This window comes from Homarus americanus, unplaced genomic scaffold (assembly GCF_018991925.1).
Source record: "Homarus americanus isolate GMGI-L3 unplaced genomic scaffold, GMGI_Hamer_2.0 scaffold58074, whole genome shotgun sequence".
Taxonomy (NCBI): domain Eukaryota; kingdom Metazoa; phylum Arthropoda; class Malacostraca; order Decapoda; family Nephropidae; genus Homarus; species Homarus americanus.
Genome location: NW_024729094.1, coordinates 2,622,752 through 2,644,614, shown reverse-complemented (window position 1 = coordinate 2,644,614; position 21,863 = coordinate 2,622,752). Strand labels below are relative to the sequence as shown.

Sequence of the window (21,863 nt, the reverse complement as noted above, 5' to 3'; positions counted from 1 at the left end):
ACCACCACCACCACCACCACCACTCACTGCCCCCACTCCATCCACCACCACCCCACACCACTCACCACACCACCACCACTGTTCCACCACCACCACCACTACCACATCCACCACCACCCTTACTGCCACATCCACCACCACCCTCTTGCCACCACCACCACCCCATCCACCCACCACCACCACCCCTTACTGCCACACCACCACCAATTTACTGCCATCCACCCACCCCACATCCTCTTACTGCCACCACCACCACCCCCCCATCCCACACCACCCTCTTACTGCCCACACCACCACCACCAACACTGCCACCACCACCACCACCTACTGCCACATCCACCACCACCCCCACTGCCACACTCCACCACCACCCACCACTGCCACCACCACCACCACCACCACCACATCCACCACCACCACCCCACACCACCACCACCACCACCCCTTACTGCCACATCCACCACCACCTTACTGCCACATCCACCACCACCCACTGCCACATCCACCACCACTGCCACCACCACCACGCCCCACCACCACCACCACCACCCACCACCACCACCACCCACCCCCCACTGCCACATCCACCCTTTCTGCCACATACACGACCACCTTACTGCCAATAACTACTATATAAATAATGGTTGTCCCTCATGTAACGAGGATGGCCGGCCCAAGGGCCACCTAGGCGTGAATTTGTTAAGATGTAGAAGCTGTCACCATCACAACACCCACACCCTGAGTTAACGAGTTACATGACCTAGTGTCAAGGAATAGTCCAAGAAGACCGGACGACTCGTCAACTGCACTGGCTAACCATTACCCCAGAATACAATCCGCAAATAGATTCACATCCAGGTTCCCAATTACTGCTGGGTAGACAGGCAAATGGCATAAAGAAACTTGCCCATAGTTTCACCCTATCTGGGGATCAAACCTGGGTCCACTCGCTTGCGAGGCGAGCATGCTGACCATTACACCACAGGACGCAGGCCACTACCTACTACTACTTTGTTGTCGCTTGGAATCGAGTATAATGATCATCCAGCTATGATACAATGATATGAGTTATTGAGAATGTCATCTTCGTTGGCGAGCTCTGAGGCGACTTGAGAGGCCGATACGGGACCGGCAGGGTCGTCCACAGATGTTACACTTGTGGAGGGCTACATCTAGTGTGGTAGGGGCAGCGGCAGTGTTTTTCTGACAATTATCTGCCGCGGTGTGCAGTTGGACTAACTCGAAACTAGTGACACCTTCTTGTGTGGTGCTCCTCCAAGCGTTACGGTGTGGAATAATCATCTCCCAGGTGAGGGGGTAGATTTTGCAATTTTTCCGGTTTGTCTGAAGACTATCCTTATACTTTTTTTAGTTACCTGCCAGTTTTACATTTACTATTCGTTAGGTAACTGTAAAGTAGCTGCTTTGGCAGTTTACTGTCATCCGTGCGGGTAACATGGCCAGTCCAACGTAGTTGTTCATGGATAATGGTAGCCTCGATACTCCTGCAGTTGGTGTCAGTGAGAATACTGGCAATTGTTCTCTTGTCTTCCCAGCAAACTGAGTGGATGGAACATAGACTTCGTTGGTGAAAGTTTTCAAGTGCCTTGAGGTGCCTCCTTTATGTGACCCATGTCTTGCTGCCATATAGCAGGGTGAGGAGGGCCACTGCTCAATATACGTGCAACTTTGGAGGTAATTTAGCACTCTGTCAAGGATGGCATAAAAAACCTCCTTGATGTCATCCTCTGCAATTGGCTTTGGGGGCGTACGCACTGATGAAGAAGGCATGACGTGAGTGATTCAGTGGGACTCGGATGGTCATGAGGCGCTGGTTGATCCCAAAAGGCATTTCAGTTAGCCTATGTAGGATGCTTTGGCGGATGGCTAAACCAATCTCTATAAATGCAATTTCTCTCTGCAACAAGCTTACCCTTTCAGAAGAAAGTATAGCCAGACCCCCGTTCTGTGAGTCTACCCTCATCTGGGAGCTGGAACTCACTTATGGCTGCTATGTCAATATTATACCTATCCAGCATTTTTGCCACAAGGGCGGTTCTTCTTTCAGGATGCTCATTTGTGCCAGTATTCAGAAGGGTTCTGACATTATGATTGTGTTTGTGATTGCAGTGGTTGCCCAGTCATGTTGGTTTTTTAGGTCGGCTATGTTTTGGGCACCTTTTCTAGCCCCCTCCCCATGTGGGGTGAGCAGGGTGGCTCCTGGTAAGGGCTGCTCAGTCGTACAGACAGGACTGGGTTGCACTGCTGCCAAGATCCCAGTGCATAAACTACCATCTTATCTATGCCGCCCATGTGCAGAGTTGTGACTAGAGACTCCCGACAGTCGTCTCTGCATCTCCCTGTTTCACTTCGTCCGTCGCCAGGGGACTTTCAGGGATATAGGGATTTTGATGATGATGAGCTGGATGATGGCTGCACATGAATTAATTGATGTGGTGAGGCAGGAGTGCAGGCTCTCCCTTCTCCTGATTCAGTGGTGCATGTGTTGCAATGACTGGGGAGAGGGAGAGTTGCAATGGACTGCCAATAGCCCAGTTTGTTGGGTTTTGCTTTAGTAGCCTGTCCATATTGCATTGCCTTCATCCACCGGTGTAGCCGTTGGGTTCCCATGTTGGTCACCTCTTCCGCCTATACTGCCATTGGGGTCTTACTGGAGCTCTGTAAGCATGTCTACCTGGTGCAGGGCTCCACCGCAAATTTTTCGTTCGAGGTTTCCTCCCAAAGCCTTATAGCTACCAAGGTTAATCCACAAGGCAGGGGGCACTGGTTGGTAGGCACCAGGGCGTGTCCACATGCCAGTGGGCCTATGTGCCGTCCCTCTAGGTCTAGGGCCCACTGCTCCTCCGAGGTCCCCTGTTGGTCTAGCCAGGGTCCACAAAGCACCAAGTTACCGTGTGTTGCCACGAGGAGGCACAGCAGGACTCTTGATGGTGAAGAGGCTGCGTACTGACAGGGGAAGAACTAATGCGAGTTGCTTCCCTGTTCGCCACGAGGGCTGGCTAGTGGAGGTAGCTGAAGCAAGCACTGCTTGCATCTTAACACTAACATAATGCTGCCACGCTAGACACATTGCATCACCCTCCGTGCGTCACACACACATACCGCCACTACCACCACATCCAACACCACCCTTACTGCCGCCGCCATCACCACTACCACCATATAACTCTGGTTAGATATACTGTACCTGTATAAGTTTTTGGTGGTGAAGCAGTTGTCTGACAACATATTGTTGCAGAATAACACTATTGTTTTCCGACCATTGTGTCAACACGGGGAGGTAGGTAGAGGGGTAGTGGATGGGGGGTAGGGTGGGGTGGTGGAGGGAAGGAGTGGGTGTTGGAGGGGGTGGTAGAGGGAGGAAGGAGGTGGTGACCGGAAGGAGCGAGTGTTGGAGGGAGGGCGGGTGCTGTAGGCCCGGGGTAACTTGAGTTGTCGTAACTCGATTATTTACAGAAAAATTAATAATTGATGGCGTCATTGTTAATTTTGGTCGACAACAAGAAAATGTATGTGTAAAGTTGTTAAATGTGTTTACATATTCTTTAGAGGAAATGTGCAGGAGGATATTAACATTGCAGAAATTGTGGACAGATAAAACAATGTTAATTTTAGCAAAATTTTGCCAAAGCCTTTACAGTCCAAAGATTATTTTCTCTTGTTTTTAAACTTCAGTCATACTAGATTTTTGTTTCGCCTTTAGTAAAAAATTTAGGTAGAAAAATATATTGATATAATTGTCCCCAGCGGAGCTAGTGGGCAGGCCTACTGCAGGGTGTGAGTGGGCAGGCCTACTGCAGGGTGTGAGTGAGCAGGCCTTCTGCAGGGTGTGAGTGGGCAGGCCTACTGCAGGGTGTGAGTGGGCAGGCCTACTGCAGGTGGTGGGCAGGCCTGCTGCAGGGTGTGGTGGGCAGGCCTACTGCAGGGTGTGAGTGGGCAAGCCTACTGCAGGGGTGTGAGTGGGCAGCCTACTGCAGGGTGTGAGGGGGCAGGCCTGCAGGGTGGTGGGTGGGCCACTGCAGGGGTGTGGTGGGCAGGGCTGCAGGGTGGAGTGGGCAGGCCTGCAGAGTGGGCAGGGCTGCATGCAGGCCTACTGCAGGTGTGGGTGCAGGCCTACTGCAGGTGAGAGTGAGCAGGCCTACTGCAGGGTGTGAGGTGGGCAGGCCTACCAGGGATGTGAGGTTGTGCCAGGGGTGTGAGTGGGCAGGCCTACTGCAGGGTGTGGTGGGCAACCACTACAGGGTGTGGTGGGCAGGCCTACTACAGAGGTGTGGTGGGCAGGCCTACTCAGGTGTGAGAGTGGCCGACCTACTGCAGGGTGTGGTGGGCAGGCCTACAGGGTGTGAGTGGGCCGAGGGGTGTGAGTGGGCAGGCCTACTGCAGGGTGTGAGTTATGACTCAGTGGGGGCATGACTACTAAACAACAACAAATTAATACAGTACAATATGCTTGTTTTATTTCTGTAAATGTTTGTATCGTAATAAGTTGGGTGTTGAGTTTCGCCTTCCTTTCCAGTGTCTGTTTGCCAGTTCACTTCCGTGTTGAAAAGAGACAACCTAACATAACCTAGTGAAGCTATGTCAAGCTTAACCCAACCTAACATAACCTAACCTAGTGAAGCTATGTCAAGCTTAACCCAACCTAACATAACCTAACCTAGTGAAGCTATGTCAAGCTTAACCCAACCTAACCTAACCTAACCTAGTGAAGCCATGTCAAGCTTAACCCAACCTAACCTAACCTAGTGAAGCTATGTCAAGCTTAACCCAGCATAACCTAACCAAGTGAAGCCATATCAAGCTTAACCTAACCTAGTGAAGTCATATCAAGCTTAACCTAACATAACATAACCTAACCTAGTGAAGCCATGTCAAGCTTAACCTAACCTTACATAACATAACCTAACCTAGTGGAGCCATGTCAAGTTTAACCTGACTTAACCTAACCTAGTGAAGCCATGTCAAGCTTAACCTAACATAACCTAACCTAGTGAAGCCATGTCAAGCTTAACCTAACCTAACCGAACCGAACCTAACCTAACCAAACTTTATCTTTAGCCTAACCTAAGTTAACCTAACCTTAATGAACCTACCATACTTTATGAAACATTATTTAACCTAACCAAACCTAAATTTACCAAATCTAATTAACCAGACCAGACCTTAAGGAAACAAATCACATACAATCCCTCTAATAATTAATCTGTTCCATGTATCAGTACAGTAGTAGTAAGTAACAGTATACTCACAGGACCATATGTATCAGTAGCAGTAAGTAACACTATTTTCACTTTACAGGATCGAAGGAACTTTGTACGTAGTCCCCCTACTGGAGTGAGCTTTGAGTTTGAGTTGGAAGCCTTCCTGCCCGTCGCTCAGGCTACCCTCGCCGCTGACCCCAACCTGGAGAAGATGCGCTTCGAACTGGTGCCCAAGACGTGAGTTGGCTCTCATGCCTTTCGTGTTTCTTACTTATTATGACCTGTTTAATTATTCTCCATCATTTATTATTGTTATCAATTGTGACCTATTAACCATAGAGTACAGTACAGTATACCATTTATCAATGCTTCCTATTACTGTACTGTATGCAGTTGAAAGGTAACTAAATAAATTTACTCGGGTACTGTACTCAAGTAACATTTTTGAATACTGTACTGTACAGTATTTACTTTTTAAAAAGTACTAAAAAAATTTTAGTATTTTTGCTTTTACTTACGTATGGTTTTCTAATACTTTAATCCAATACAATTGAAATACAAAAATTGTTACATGCAAAATAGTAATATTTTTTTTTTTAGTTAATTAATTATTAGCCATAGTAAAAGAGTTGTATGGGTGGAGGGTACAGTGTGGGTGGACCTATGAAGGGTACAGTGTGGGTGTGGGGAGACACCGTGTGGTCACATACCTAGAGGTCTCATGAGGTGAGGTGATGTTAGGTCAGGTCAGGTGGCAGTGGCCATGACAGCGGACTTTTCCTTCAATCTTCTTGTGTCCAGAAACACCTTGACCACCCACCTCACCTAGCCTACCCTCGTATCATCCCCCCTCCCCTGTCAAATCCCATTTTTTCTCCCCCACCTTTCCTTCTGGGGCTTGGGTCTACCTGTTAGACGTCAGTTGCTCTTTGCATGTACTACCTGTACCTAAAATGAATTTCAATGAGGCTGTGATTCTAAAATGCTTTAGATAATTATATCTTAGGCCCCTTTCACACTATGCAGCTTCTCACCGCATCTAGATGCGGTGCGGTGCCAGACATAGTAGTCGACTGATAGTTCTTATGTACCTCTTCACGCTGTGCGGTTGTGGCGAATTCGACTGTCCAACGCTGGATTGTATGTGCGGCTTCCCACTGGACTTGTCCGGTACCGTGTTCACTGCTCACTGCAAACTGTAGACAAGAGTCCAAAGTTAAGTAGCTGTATGCAGCAGCTGGACATTTGTGCGGCAGAAAACCGTGGTCTGTCCACTGTGAGCCAAAAAAACTGCTTTGAATGTGGCGATAACGCCTTGGTCCATAGGCTGCAACAGTGCTGTCGTGTTGGGAGGCAGGAAGACAACTCAAACACTGTCATGCAAGTCATCAAGATTGGGAGGATGAGCTGGAGCATTGTCAATGACAAGAAGAATTTTGAAGTCAAGGTTCTCCTATGCACAGTTTTCCTTCATTGCAAGGACAGCATACACATTTAACCACTGGCTAAATATGGTGCCGGTTATCCATGCCTTCTTATTTGTCTTGTAAATGACAGGAAGGTGATCCTTAGAGTAACCTTTAGGGCCAGTTGGTTAGCAGCATGAGAAATTTGCATAGGCTTCAGCTTGAAGTCGCCAGCAGCGTTTGTGCCAAGCAGCAGCGTCAAGCGGTCCTTTGCCGCTTTAAAACCTGGCGCTCTTTTTTCTTCCTAAGAGTTATAGGTTCTGTCTGGCATCCTTTTCCAAAAGTGACCATTCTCATCCACACTGAAGACTTGCTTCGCTGAGTCGCCTCCTTCCTCGAGAATGCTTTTGAACTCCGGCGGAATATCTCGGCAGCAACCGTATCTGAACTAGCAGCTTCACCAGTCATCTCAATATTATGGAAGTTATAACGGTACTTAAAACATTGAAACCATCCTCGGCTGGCTGTAAAGCTCTCATCCTTCTATCCTTCACCCTCTGCTGCCTTCAAGTTGTCAAACAAGGATTTTGGTTGATAACCATAAAGCTCACAGGAGCATTGCGTTGATTCTAGTCCTCCATCCGCATAGTCAGCATCTTTTCCAGCTTTTCAATCACGGAACTTCGAGTACGACTTGTCTTTGTTGCACTCAGAGAAATACCACTTCCAGCACTAACCTTAAATATTGTCCGTGTTGGTCCGAATAGTACGCACTGTTGTGGGGGTTAGACCTAAGGAAGCAGCAATGTCCACCACACATTCACCTTTCGCAAAATGGGTTAAAACTTTCATTTTCATAGCAAGGCTAATGGTCTTATGTTCAGTGGCGGCTCGTGATTCTAATTCATGGGGGTGCTGCTTCAAAACATTTTATATATATATATATATATATATATATATATATATATATATATATATATATATATATATATATATATATATATATATATATATATACATATATATATATATATATATATATATATATATCTTTAACTCACTTAAGGTTTCACTTAACGCTTTTTAATATCATATACGTGTGCCTCGCCAGAGCTGGAACTTTCACTTAACACGGATTTTTTCTTCATATATACGCTGTGAGTGTCTGGCTCGTAGACGCTATTTTAGATTTGCCCACCCGCCACTCCTGCCTGATTCGCCTGTTTTAGGGCTCATATAAAATTCATACAAATTACCCAGCCAGAATATAATTTATATTGCTGGAATTCTTACAATTTGATGATCATTTTGAATATAAACATCATAGATTTTGCATTAGACATACAAATTTTAGATATAATGTTTACTCTGAGTAAATATGTTATCTTTTGTGCAAAATATATGACATTTGTATTCAAAATATTCCTGGTCTTACAAGGAATCCAGCAATGTCAATTATATTATCCTAACTTTAGTTTGAGGTATTATTTATTAAAATTTAGTGGTTATCCCACACATCTCCTTGGGACGGTTGGTGGGGGGTGGGGGGGAGGGAGGGACCGACGGACCATCTGTTACCCCGTGAAGAATTATTATTTTTTTTATTAACTGAAGATATTTGTTTTAGCTCATAAAATTCATACAAATTACCCGGTCTGAATATAATTTACATTGCTGGAATTCTTATAATTTCATGATCATTTTGAATATAAATATCATATATTTTGCATTAGACATACAAATTTTAGATACAATTTTTTCTCAAATTAACTATGTTATCTTTTGTGCAAAATATATGATATTTATATTCAAAATATTCCTGGTCTTACAAGGAATCCAGCAATGTCAATTATATTATCCTAACTTTAATCTGAGGTATTATTTAATACAAAATGTTAAAATTTATTTTTTTCACCCACTCTTCTCTTGAAGGGAGGATTGGTGGGAGGTGGGGGGGAGGGTTGGGACTGACCGCGCGGTTGGAAGAGGGGGGAGGCAAGGTGGGGTACTTTGGTTGACAGATAGTGTCCTGAAGAATATTTTTTTTTTTATTAACTGAAGATATTTGTTTTAGCTCATAAAATTCATACAAATTACCCGGCCAGAATATAATTTACATTGCTGGAATTCTTATAATTTGATGATTATTTTGAATATAAACATCATATATTTTGCATTAGACATACAAATTTTAGATAAAATGTTTTCTCTAGTAAATATGTTATCTTTTGTGCAAAATATATGACATTTATATTCAAAATATTCCTGGTCTTACAAGGAATCCAGCAATGTCAATTGTATTATCCTAACTTTAGTTTGAGGTATTATTTATTAAAATTTAGTGGTTTTCCCCAAAAAATTTCTCAGAGAGGGAAGAGCCAGCAGTGTAGTGTGAGAAGAGGGGGAGGGAGTTGAGTCCATTATTTGAATGGACATTAACTTGGCGACTGTATTTCTCTATTTCTCTTAAGTATTAATTGTGTACATGTACCATCATAAAATTAAGATGTTATTTTTACTACAACATAGTTATGTGTCGTCAAAAAGTGGAGTTTGGGGGTCGGGCCGGTTTCTATTGGAATTAATCCCATATGTTCCAGCGTCTACTGACCATGATTTTACTCTAACACGGGACCTATATATATATATATATATATATATATATATATATATATATATATATATATATATATATATATATATATATAGATATATATATATATATATATATATATATATATATATATATATATATATATATATATATATATATATATATATATATATATATATATATATATATATATATATATATATATATATATATATATATATTTGTTTATTTATTTTAAGAGGACATCACTAACGTTCCCATTGTACAGGTTGGACCCCACTAATCCAGGACTCGATAGTCCAGCGGCTTCGATGGTTCCGGACGGTCTCATAGCTCACTTCTAGTGGCTATTGCCACTCTTTTACCTTTAAATACTTATAATTTACCCCTAAATATGCCTCCTAGGAGACTAACAAGCACTGGAAGAGGTTATAATGCAGCAAAATGGAAGCATGTGACATTAACTATTTTAGAAAAGATCTCTGTACTGAAGAAATTAGACAGTAATAGTACTTTTTATGCATTATTTTGCCTTTTTTAACCTCGGCTTCAATGGTTCGGAATTTTTGCTAATCTGGAACCGGTCTGGTCCCAAGCTTCCTGGATCAGTGAGGTCCAACCTGTATTCTGTTTTGGTGACTGTGACGTGATCTTTGCTATGTTTTTTGTGACTGTAAAGCGCTTTGGCCAGACGATGACCATCGTTCATACGGATTGTTTACATCGCAATTAGGTGGGGGGTGGTCTTGATACATCACCATCGTTAGAGTGGAATCCATCGTTAAAGTGGAATATCATAGATAGGGAAATTGTAGATAGGTGGATACCTATACTGTATTACTGAGAAGGTATAAACACTGATACTAATTCTTTTTGGCAGGATTAATGAAGAGACCTTCTGGAGGAACTACTTCTACCGCGTTGGTCTTATCAGGCAGAGCACAGAGCTGTCGTCGTTGGAGAGGGAAGGTGTGGACGCTGCCAACAAGACCACTGCAGATGGAGACAAGGGTACATGTGGCTTTTGTCTGTATGATGAGTCTGAGAGATGCTGTTGTGTAGTGGAAGAACTATGAAGCCATAAAAGAATGGGAATTGGGGTGAAAAGAGAAAAGCCTCTCAAAGCACAATTAAAAGGGGCCTTGAGGCACTTAAATACTGTAGTAGAGTTGATTTCTTTCAATAAAATTCAGTTAAACCAAAAGTTTGGAGAGATGAAATTTTTATAAGTGAGACTCTTGTGTACAATGCATGTAGTGCCAATTCTTCCTTATTTATGGGTGATGGAGGAAGGGTATATCTGTTTGTATCTATTTGAAATTTATAAATTTTACTTCATTTTTATGTATACAGTCATGCGCCGGTTAACGTCCAACCGAACAACGTCCAATCTCATATACGTCCGTGGGCCCCCCAAAAAAAAACACTTCCGTGGCACCTGCTGGACCACCACTCCATGACCCCCTGACGGAGATACGATGATCCTCCCCATACTGGCCAGATATTATGTGTTAAAGGAATATCCTTCCTTAGGCATTTGCCTCCAGGTGTAATGTTAACCTACATCTATTGAGGATAAAATCTTTCACCTACAAATTGACAATGACACATTTGCTTTAATCAGACATACCTAGTTGCCTCAACAATTGCAACCCCAGTTCCAATTGGGGTTGCAATTTCAAATTCTGTCATTACTTAGGAATAATGAAATCTCTGGTGCAATGCACTCTAAGATTAAGAGAAAACGGAGGAGTCAGGCGTCCTGAAGCAAGAGAAAACGGACTCCTATGAAGGGGCACTCAAATAAAGAGAGACATAGCTACATGTTTTGTGGACTACTTGTACAGTATTGAGCGTATCCTTTTCATCACTTTGTAATAAACCTAGTCATACCTATGTGTGTTTCTGATAATTACCATAACATTATATCTTTAGTGGGTCTGAATGAAAGCAGTTGTACAAACACAAGGACTCATACATGCCACTCAGACTGACAGACTTGACAAGTTTTACCAACCATAAACACAGTTGAAGCTTTAAACATCACTCACAATGGATCTTGAATATTCCAACTGAAATCAGACATATCTAAGTTGCCTCAACAATTGCAACCCCAGTTGCAATATCAAATTCTGTGTCATTACTAAGGAATAACGAAGTCTCTGGTGCAATGCATTCTAAGATTAAGAGAAAACGGCGTCCTAAAGCGAGAGAAAACGGACTCCTATGACGGGGAACTCAAGTAAGGAAACACATAGCTACATGTTTTGTGGACTACCCACTGTTCAGTATTGAGCATATCCTTTTCATCACTTTGTAATAAACCTAGCCATGCCTATGTGTGTTTATGATATTTGCCATAACATTATATAAATATATATATTTAGTGGGTCTAAATGGCTGTAAAATGGGAAACTTGGGGTTTGGTGCCAGGAACCAATTAGAATATATCCCATAGGTTCTGTACTTTCGGGCAACGTCCATTTCGGTTGACATCACGTTTCCAAGAACGTATCTAGGACGTTAACCGGCACATGACTGTATTTGGGACGTGCATTGTAATATCGTGCACAAAAATCCCTTCCACCAACCAGCCTCAGTATGAATCCGAATCACCTAAGGTTGAATCAGTGAAGGCACTTCCTTCAGCTGCTTCACTGATTCAATCTCAAGTGATTCAGACTCATACTGTGGTTGGTTGGTGGAAGGGATGTTTGTGCACGTAAGAGTAGCAAGAAAGAGAGAGAGGTAGACTTTATTATACAGTTGTGTTGCATCTTACGCACATTTAACTTAAGCGCATTCAACTTTACACGGCCTCATTTGCCACGTGAACTGAGCAGGGGAGGAGGTTTGAGTTGTTTGCCTCTGCTGACAGACCCATAGCAACAGTTGCTAAGGGTCTGTCGGCAGTGCCAGCACATCCCAGTTGAGCTGTGAGGCAGGGTGTACACTACCTGGTATAATTTTAGCTTTTTGAAGCTTCCGTTATTTTTCCTAAATATTCTCTGCCAAAATCAACTTGTCAATCAGTGACAAAGAGGATAAAGTAAACTTAAAGCTGAGGTGGTTGTGTGGTGTGCATTTAAACTGAAATGGGCCTACCAGTCGAGTCACCAGATTCGCTATTGACAAACTGCCCACACAGAATACACACTCATGCTCTTCAAATTTCTTATTTTATAGTTTTACATTATATTTCTTTATTTCTAAGTCACATTAGAGCAGGTATGGGCAACCTTTCATGGGCTGCATTGCTATTTAGGTATTTTCCTGCGGGGCAATCCCCCAAAATTATTATCCTACCTAACCTAAAAGTAATTTTAGTATTGTATAGCATGCCCTTAAAATTTGCTGATTTAATATTTAATTTACGAACCTCGATTATTCGCTGATGACACCCTGGATGTATCCAAGGATGTCTAAGGGTAGTTTTAAAGTTGCTGGCATTTTTGCAGCTGGGACAGGGAACCATTCGTTCTAGAGAAAGCAATTTATTTTACCTGTATTGTTTATACAGTGGTCCCTCGGTTAACGAAATGTTCGATTAACAAAATTTTGGCTCACGAATTAGCTCCCATAGGGATCGTCAATTCGGTTAACGAACAAAACTTCGATTAACGAAATCCTTACGACAAACACGTTTTGTTGTGAGCATCAGCTGATCGGCTAGTTCGCCAATACAGTAATTGGTTTTATGTTTACATTCGTTTCCAGTGGAGTAAATATCAAGAAGGTTGTGTTCTTGAATATTTTTGCATTTTCTATATTAAAATTATTGGTCATTCTAAAATTTAGCCATCCAAGTTCTGTCTACATAAAGTTTTTCAAATAATATTTTTGGCTTGATTATGTAACTTTATTCATTTATTGAACTCATTTACATGCACACACTGTCCTAAGGACAAAGCCGTACTGTACATGTAATCAAAATAATGTACAGAATGATTACCGGGTACTAAAACTTTTGTCTAGTGCAAACTATAGCATGTTTATATTCAAATTAATCACTATCTTATAATAATTCTAGTAATGTAAATTATATTCTCCCTGGTCACTTCTATGACATTTTATAAGCAAAAAACAAAAACTTAATCTAAAGGGCATAAATAAACAAATAAATACTTCACTAGACCTTCGGCACCGACTGTCAAACATGTCACTGTCACCTCCCCTTCCACCTGCCCTTCCCCCCCCTCCCCTTCCCAGCCAGGGTTTGGTAGTTATACAGTAATACCCTGATTTACGCTGTCAAGTGAACCCGCGGAGGCCCGCGTAAAACAGGAAACGCGTAAATGGAACAACAGAACATATGGGAATAATTGAAATAGAGACTGGGCCGACTCCCAAACTCCACTTTTTCCCGACACAATACGTACGTTTTAGTAAAAATAACATCTTAACTTTATGATGGTATGCACACACACATAATATAGAAGAGAAATATTAATAAGAGAATAATATACTGTACCAGGTAAAAGAAAAATCAAGGTTTAACACTTACCTAAGGTTAGGTTATGTTACGAAAATTCAAGGTTAGGTTTAACACTTACGTAAACAGAAGAGAAGGGTCGGCGTACGGGAATGGCGGCTAGTTCCGAGGCAGAGGGCAGACTTCTGGCCCTCAGGTGAGTCACCATCACTGTCTTCCACATTTGTCAGGGTCTCCCTGACAAATCCCTCAAAGTCACCATCACCATCACTGTCTCTGTCTCTGTCACTATCACTGGCTTGGGCTGGCTGTGGTGGGTTGCGGGCGAAAGAACTCGGTAATGCTTTGTTGACGGCTAGTGTTGATGTTGTCGTGATACACCTTGATGTACGGCTCCATAGTCTGCAACAGCTGGGTAGTGAAGAGTTCATACCGGTTATCATTAGGGTCGTCGGAAAGGATGAGCTTCAGTTTCTCTGCACACTCGATGGCACCCCTAACATTACCATGCGTTAACTTGTGTTCTTCTCGGGATGACGCACCACCTGCCTCTTTACTGACGTGATCATTTTCTAACATCTCGTCGGCAGTCACCTCAGGATCCCTGATCACCTCCAGGATGTCTTCGTTGGTGGTCTCGGAGAAGCCTGCAGCTGTAACACTCTGTGCAGCTTCTCTGGCAAGGTCCACTGCTACTGCAACAGACTGAACCTCACCAGTCACAGGTTGACTCTGCCTCCCACCTGGGATACCTTGCAACACATGTCTCCATGCGTGATGAACCGTTGCTACAGACAGCTGATTCCATGCCTCCACCAAGAAGTGTTAAACAGAGGTGAACAGTGGTGAACAGTGCTTAAGTCAGTGAGAACAACTCCACAGTAACAGTCGTACCCAAGTTAACCTTCACACAGTGAGGTCCCAGGTACCCAGTGATAACGGCCCGTGAGACCCAACAACAACCAGCGATGTGTTAATCCGTCTACGATAGGAAGGCCTGGGACCACACCTCACTCATATAACACCATCTGTGAGGGAATCACTACACCACGTCAGGTCCCTCATAACACCATCTGTGAGGGAATTACTACACCATGTGAGGCCCCTCATAACACCATCTGTGAGGGAATTACTACACCACGTGAGGCCCCTCATAACACCATCTGTGAGGGAATTACTGCACCACGTGAGGCCCCTCATAACAGATGGTCGGTCGGTCCCTCCCTCCCCCCCACCCCCCACCAACCGTCCCTACCAGATGTGTGGGAAAACCAGAATATTTACCTTTTTAGTAATAAATAATAGCTCAAACTAAAGTTAGGATAATATAATTGACATTGCTGGATTCCTTGTAAGCCCAGGAATATTTTGAATACAAATGTCATATATTTTGCACAAAAAATAACATATTTACTCAGAGTAAACATTATATCTAAAATTTGTATGTCTAATGCAAAATCTATGATGTTTATATTCAAAATGATCATCATATTGTAAGAATTCCAGCAATGTAAATTATATTCTGGCCAGGTAATTTGTATGAATTTTATGAGCTAAAACAGGCAGTCAGGCAGGGTGGCAGGGGTGGGGCGAATCTAAAAATAGCTCTCGAGCCGGACACTCACCGCGTATACGTGGTACTGTATGTGGAAAAAACCCGTGAAAGTTCGGCTCTGGCGAGGCACCACGTATACGGTAAAACGCGCTAAGCGAAACCGGTTAAGCGGGGTAATACTGTATATATAGTATATATATTTTTTTTTTCTGGATTTACGCGGTCAATTGAACCCGTGGAGGTCCGCATAAAACGAGAAACGCGTAAACGAAATTACAGAACATATGGGATTAATTGAAATAGAGACTGGGCCGACTCCCAAACTCCACTTTTTCCGACACAATACGTACCTTGTACAGTATAGTCGGGATTTATGCAGTTTTTGTTTACGTGTTTGGTCATTTACGCTGTGCCTTGCCAGAATGAAAATGTTTTAATTACGCGGTAAATTTGGTCATTTACGCGGCTGGAGAGGTCCAGACCGCCGCGCCATTTTTTACCCACGCAGTCCATTCTTGACCATACGCGGGAAGAGGCACGGTGAGTGGTGCGCATTAGGCCACTCTTACGTTATCACTGACGTCATATGACGTATCAGACTGTGATTGGGCCATGCATCCTTACCACCCACGCATTCCCTCCACCGCTAGTTGTGATTGGTCTAATGTAACATGACGTGCCCTGCCGGGCCAGTCGCATTGTTTTCAGTCCGCGTATACAGTTCTCTCTTGTGCCCGCTATCCCCCTCGCAATGTCTTCCACTGGACCCCCATCACCCCAGAAAAACCTTGAATTACCTGGACCAAGCCATGATTATGTGAAGGAAATCATTGAGTTGGGGGATAAAATTAAGCTCATCCTTGACAACAACCCAGACAAGCATTGGTATGAAGTGTCTAATAACCATCTGTCGAAAGATATGGAGCCGTATATCCAGATCTATCTCGACAACATCAATGCTAATCGTCAACGTAGTATTAAGGATTTCTTCGCCCGCAACCCACCACAACCACAGCCAGCCCAATTTTGTGACAGTGAGGAAATAGACTTTGAGGGGTTTGTCTGGGAGGCCCTGCAAACCTCTGCGAGTAGTGAAAGTGATTCACCGGAGGGTAACTAATCTGCCCTCTGCCTCGGAACCAGCCTCCATCCACATGTGCCGACCCATTGCTTCTACTAATGTAAGTGTTAAACACCTTTAGATTTGTAGTTTTTATTTAGATATTATGTGTGTAGCAATACCATCATAAAATTATGATGTTATTTTTACTACAAGGTACGTATTGTGTCGGAAAAAGTGGAGTTTGGGAGTCGGCCCAGTCTCTATTTCAATTAATCCCATATGTTCTGTTATTTCGTTTACGCGTTTCTCGTTTTACGCGGACCTCCACGGGTTCAATTGGCCGCGTAGTTGCAGACTATACTGTATATGCTTGTCTGATTAGATCTCTCAATGGACACACACACACATAGACCTAATCAGACAAGAATAAATAGATAGAACAGACAGCCAGGCATGAAATATGAGGTATTATGGAGAGAGAGAGTCTATCAACAAGGAAGAGACCTTTACCTTTGACTGGTGTGACCACCGCCCACGATCCCACTTAGACTTACCCAACATTAGTTAATTCCCACATAGTAGCTAATCCATCAAACAGACCGTGTTGAACTTGGCCCATAAACTCACACAAGTTAAAATGTTTTTATTGCTGTCTGCTTGTACTTATTTCACCGTTATGTTTTCGTAGTTACTTATTCTTAGGTGATGAATCATTAATGAAGTATATGTGAAGATTATTCTTTTAATAAATATTGCTTTACTCCCCATAAACTGTATCTACCTGAACCGTGGGCCACATTAAATAAAATTTCTCAATCACTTTGCAGGCTGCACAAAAACATGGTTCAGGCAGCGGGTTGCCTATGCCTGCATTAGAGTATTGGAATGATTTTTCCACGACTTTAATAGTTTCATTATATGTAACAATGGCAACATGCATTACGATCTCTCCAGGCCACAGCTGACTGGCATGTCAACCAGCTCCTGGTGTACCTGTCAGAAAAATGGACTTCCTTAACAATTAGTCTACTCTATATAAATGCTGTGGCAAAGAAATATAGAAAATAGAATATAAAACTATAAAATAAGAATAATTAAGAGCATACATGGGTGTGTATGTGTGAGAAGTGAACATGTGTGGAGGCTGCTCTAGCCAAGGCCTTGGCTATAAAGTATGTGGCCGACGCACCAACCAAGCAGCCTCGTATATTGTTACTTGTAATTAAACTATAAAAGTTACGAAAATATCATTAAAACGTACAATACTCTATTGTAGCTTAGTCATATGGAAAATATAATACACGGGGTCCCCGGGTTACGAACGAGTTCCATTCCTGAGAACGTTCTTAAGGCGGAAATGTACATAAGTCAAAACACATACCTTTTGTACACTATATCGTTGCCCAAGTCCTTTTATGCATCTCGAATCACTTAATTTAAGAGAAAGGGAGAAATTTAATGACAAAATACAGTAAAGTATAAATTAAAGTTTAACACTACATTGAAACATGGAGCTGGCTTGCATGTAGAGATGGGTATAGAAGTGACAGAGGCTTTATTGGGACGAAACTGAAGATAGCGATGATGTTGTAGATGTTAACAGGATTGGTTCTGGCGAATTTGGTGAGGTAGAAGGAACTGGTTTTTGATTTGCGAGGAGTTTCTATGTAGATGCTGCAGAGGTTGATGGGACTGGTTCTGTAGATGCTGCAGAGGTTGATGGGACTGGTTCTGTAGATGATGCAGAGGTTGATGGGACTGGTTCTGTAGATGCTGCAGAGGTTGATGGGACTGGTTCTGTAGATGCTGCAGAGGTTGATGGGACTGGTTCTGTAGATGATGCAGAGGTTGATGGGGTCTGAGATGATGAGCAGGTTGATGGGACTGGTTCTGTTGCTGCAGAGGTTGAGATAGCTGCAGAGGTTGATGGGACTGGTTCTGTAGATGACAGAGGTTGATGGGACTGGTTCTGTAGATGCTGCAGAGGTTGATGGGACTGGTTCTGTAGATGCTGCAGAGGTTGATGGGACTGGTTCTGTGATGCAGAGGTTGATGGGACTGGTTCTGTAGATGCTGCAGAGGTTGATGGGACTGGTTCTGTAGATGATGCAGGTTGATGGGACTGGTTCTGTAGATGCTGCAGAGGTTGATGGGACTGGTTCTGTAGATGCTGCAGAGGTTGATGGGACTGGTTCTGTAGATGCTGCAGAGGTTGATGGGACTGGTTCTGTAGATGCTGCAGGGGTTGATGGGACTGGTTCTGTAGATGCTGCAGAGGTTGGATGGGACTGTAGATGCTGCAGAGGTTGATGGGACTGCTTAGATGATGCAGAGGTTGATGGGACTGGTTCTGTAAGATGATGAGAGGTTGATGGGACTGGTTCTGTAGATGATGCAGGGTTGATGGGACTGGTTCTGTAGATGATGCAGAGGTTGATGGGACTGGTTCTGTAGATGATGCAGAGGTTGATGGGACTGGTTCTGTAGATGATGCAGAGGTTGATGGGACTGGTTCTGTAGATGATGCAGAGGTTGATGGGACTGGTTCTGTAGATGCTGATGCAGAGGTTGATGGGACTGGTTCTGTAGATGCTGCAGAGGGTTGATGGGACTGGTTCTGTAGGATGCTGCAGGGGTTGATGGGACTGGTTCTGTAGATGATGCAGAGGTTGATGGGACTGGTTCTGTAGATGATGCAGAGGTTGATGGGACTGGTTCTGTAGATGATGCAGAGGTTGATGGGACTGGTTCTGTAGATGATGCAGAGGTTGATGGGACTGGTTCTGTAGATGATGCAGAGGTTGATGGGACTGGTTCTGTAGATGATGCAGAGGTTGATGGGACTGGTTCTGTAGATGCTGCAGAGGTTGATGGGACTGGTTCTGTAGATGATGCAGAGGTTGATGGGACTGGTTCTGTAGTTGCTGCAGAGGTTGATGGGACTGGTTCTGTAGATGATGCAGAGGTTGATGGGACTGGTTCTGTAGATGATGGGACTGGTTCTGTAGATGCTGCAGAGGTTGATGGGACTGGTTCTGTAGATGATGCAGAGGTTGATGGGACTGGTTCTGTAGATGATGCAGAGGTTGATGGGACTGGTTCTGTAGATGATGCAGAGGTTGATGGGACTGGTTCTGTAGATGATGCAGAGGTTGATGGGACTGGTTTTGGCTGCCTTTTGACTTTCTTAAAAAAAAATTTAAAGGATGGTTGAACTGAAACTTTCTTCTTTTTGCGTAAATCATTTTGTAGCATCATAGACATTCAGTAATACCTCTTTGAATCTTGGTGATTCTTGCTGTGTTGAGATCTTCCTGTTAAAATTTAAACAATCCTTCTTCAATAAGCTTGAAACCATCTGTCATTTCTTTTGTAATCAATCACTTTCGTTCTGGAGTTTTAGCTTCCTCTACATCCTCTGACAAAATTTGCTTCTCCAGTTCAATCAGGTCCTCATTGCTTAATTCTTCAGTATGAGACTCAAGCAACTGTGTGACATCATCCTCATGAATATCAGGCTGGATTTGGTGCCCAAGGTCTACCACTGTCTGTGTCACTTCCACAACATAATTTTTAAAGCCCCTGAAATCATGGACAAACTATGGGCAGAATTTTTTCCAAACACCATTCATTTTAGCTTCTTTTAACTCAGCCCATGAATCTGCAATGTTTCTCACAGCATGAAAAATGTTTTATGACTTCCAAAATTCTTTTAAAGGCCTACTCTCTTTTCGTTCTGTTGCCCTGATAGCTTGAGCAAATGCCCTTCTCAGGTACAGTATTACCCCGCTTTACGCGGTTTCACTTTCCGCGATTTCTCATTTACGCGGTGCCTCGCCAGAACCGAACTTTCACGCTCCGTGGTGCATCTACTCATATACGCGGGAAGCGGCGCGGGCAGGATGCGCACAAGGTCGCCCAGTCATCAAAATATTACCGAGTTTTTCACCCGCCACCCACCACAGCTGGCCTAAGTCAGTGATAGTGAGGATATGGACTTATATGGACTTTGAGGGGTTTGACAAAGAGGCCCTGCAAGCCTATGTGGTGGATAGTGATACAACCAACCGCCCATCCCTGTGTGCCCAGCCATCTTTTCTACTAATGTAAGTGTTAAAAAAAACTAATATTATTGATATTTCTCTTAATTATTAATTGTGTGTGCATACCATCATAAAGTTAAGAGAATATTTTTACTACAACATAGTTGTGCGTCGTCAAAAAGTGGAGTTTGGGGGTCGGGCCAGTCTCTATTGGAATTAATCCCATATGTTCTGATGTTCACTTTACGCGGTACCCTGTGGGTTCAATTGACCGCGTAAATCGGGGTACTAGTGTAATATGCTTTAAATGAGGCAATAGCTCCCTGGTCCATCGGTTGTAAGACAGATGTTGTGTTTGGAAGTAAGAACACAATTTTATGTTTCAATGAACATCAAAAAGTGCAGGATGGCCAGGTGCATTGTCAAGTACCAATAAAATTTTAAAAGGTATTGACTTTGAAATACAATACTGCTCCACTTCAGGGATAAAATGATTAAGGTACCAGTCTTCAAAAAGGGCCAGTGTCACCCAAGCCGCCTTATTAGGTTCCAGATAACTGGAAGTGCTGCCTTAAAAAACACCCTTCAATGCTCTAGGATTTTCTGAGTAGTAGATAAGCAAAGGTTTTAGTTTGTAGTCCCCTGCAGCATTGCACCCCAGCAGTAAGGTCAGCCTCGGGCTTCCTTTTCCAAAGTAAACCAGTCACATCAATATTAAAAACTTACTCAACACAATAACCCCTTCTTCAATTATTTTAGCTAAAACAGAAGGAAATTCACTTGCTGCAGCTTCATCTGCACTAGCTGCTTCATCTTGCATGTCACTGTTATGTAAGTTTGCCCTTGTCTTGAACCGATTAAACCAGCCCCTACTAGCGACAAAATCTTCCCCATCACTTTCACCACCACATTTAGCCTTCAAGTCAGCGTGCAATCTTTTTGCTTTTTCTTGAATCAAGGCTAAACTTAGAGGCAAATGCCGTTGATTTTGATTTCCAACCCATATCACTAACAATTTTTCCATATCATTTATCAATCCACTTCTTTGTTTTGTTATCACAGTTGAGTGCATTGGTGTAGGTCCTTTTACATGTTCAAGAATTTTCTCTTTGACGTTAAAATTAATTCCGACCATTGACCAACTGAAGCCCAATGCTTTACCAATCACTGAAAGTGTTTCACCTTTTTCATAACGTTTAAATACATCAACTTTCACTTCCATTGTAATTGTTTTTCCTTTTCTTGGATGCATTACTATCACTTGCATGAGGTTTGTGTTTGGGAGCCATGATGGGAGCAGAAAAAGAGTGAAATAATAAACAAAAACCAGCAGTTTGCACTCGATCATGCACATTAATACTGTGAGGGTAGAGCGTACTGATGCTCCCTCAAGGAGTGTGGCTGGGTGCAGTGCGTCACTCCCAACGCATCGCTCCGCCTCACCACTATATCATACAAACTAATTCTCGTACATAAATACTGAGAACCAGTTGTACTTATGTCAGATTCTTAAAATAATTGACATTAT

General features: G+C 43.1%; 1 protein-coding gene across 5 annotated transcripts in view; it reads left to right on the top strand.

Moving 5' to 3' along the window:
- The window catches only part of LOC121866311 (synapse-associated protein 1-like), an 89,480-nt gene that overhangs the window by 9,629 nt on the left and 57,988 nt on the right, over positions 1 to 21,863 (top strand). For all 5 annotated transcript variants that reach the window (XM_042365930.1, XM_042365931.1, XM_042365928.1 and 2 more), the window contains exons 2-3: positions 5,320 to 5,459; positions 10,123 to 10,253. In XM_042365930.1, coding sequence (XP_042221864.1) covers positions 5,434 to 5,459; positions 10,123 to 10,253 — 157 coding nt within the window. In that variant the 5' untranslated portion in view covers positions 5,320 to 5,433. The remainder of the gene's footprint in view (positions 1 to 5,319; positions 5,460 to 10,122; positions 10,254 to 21,863) is intronic.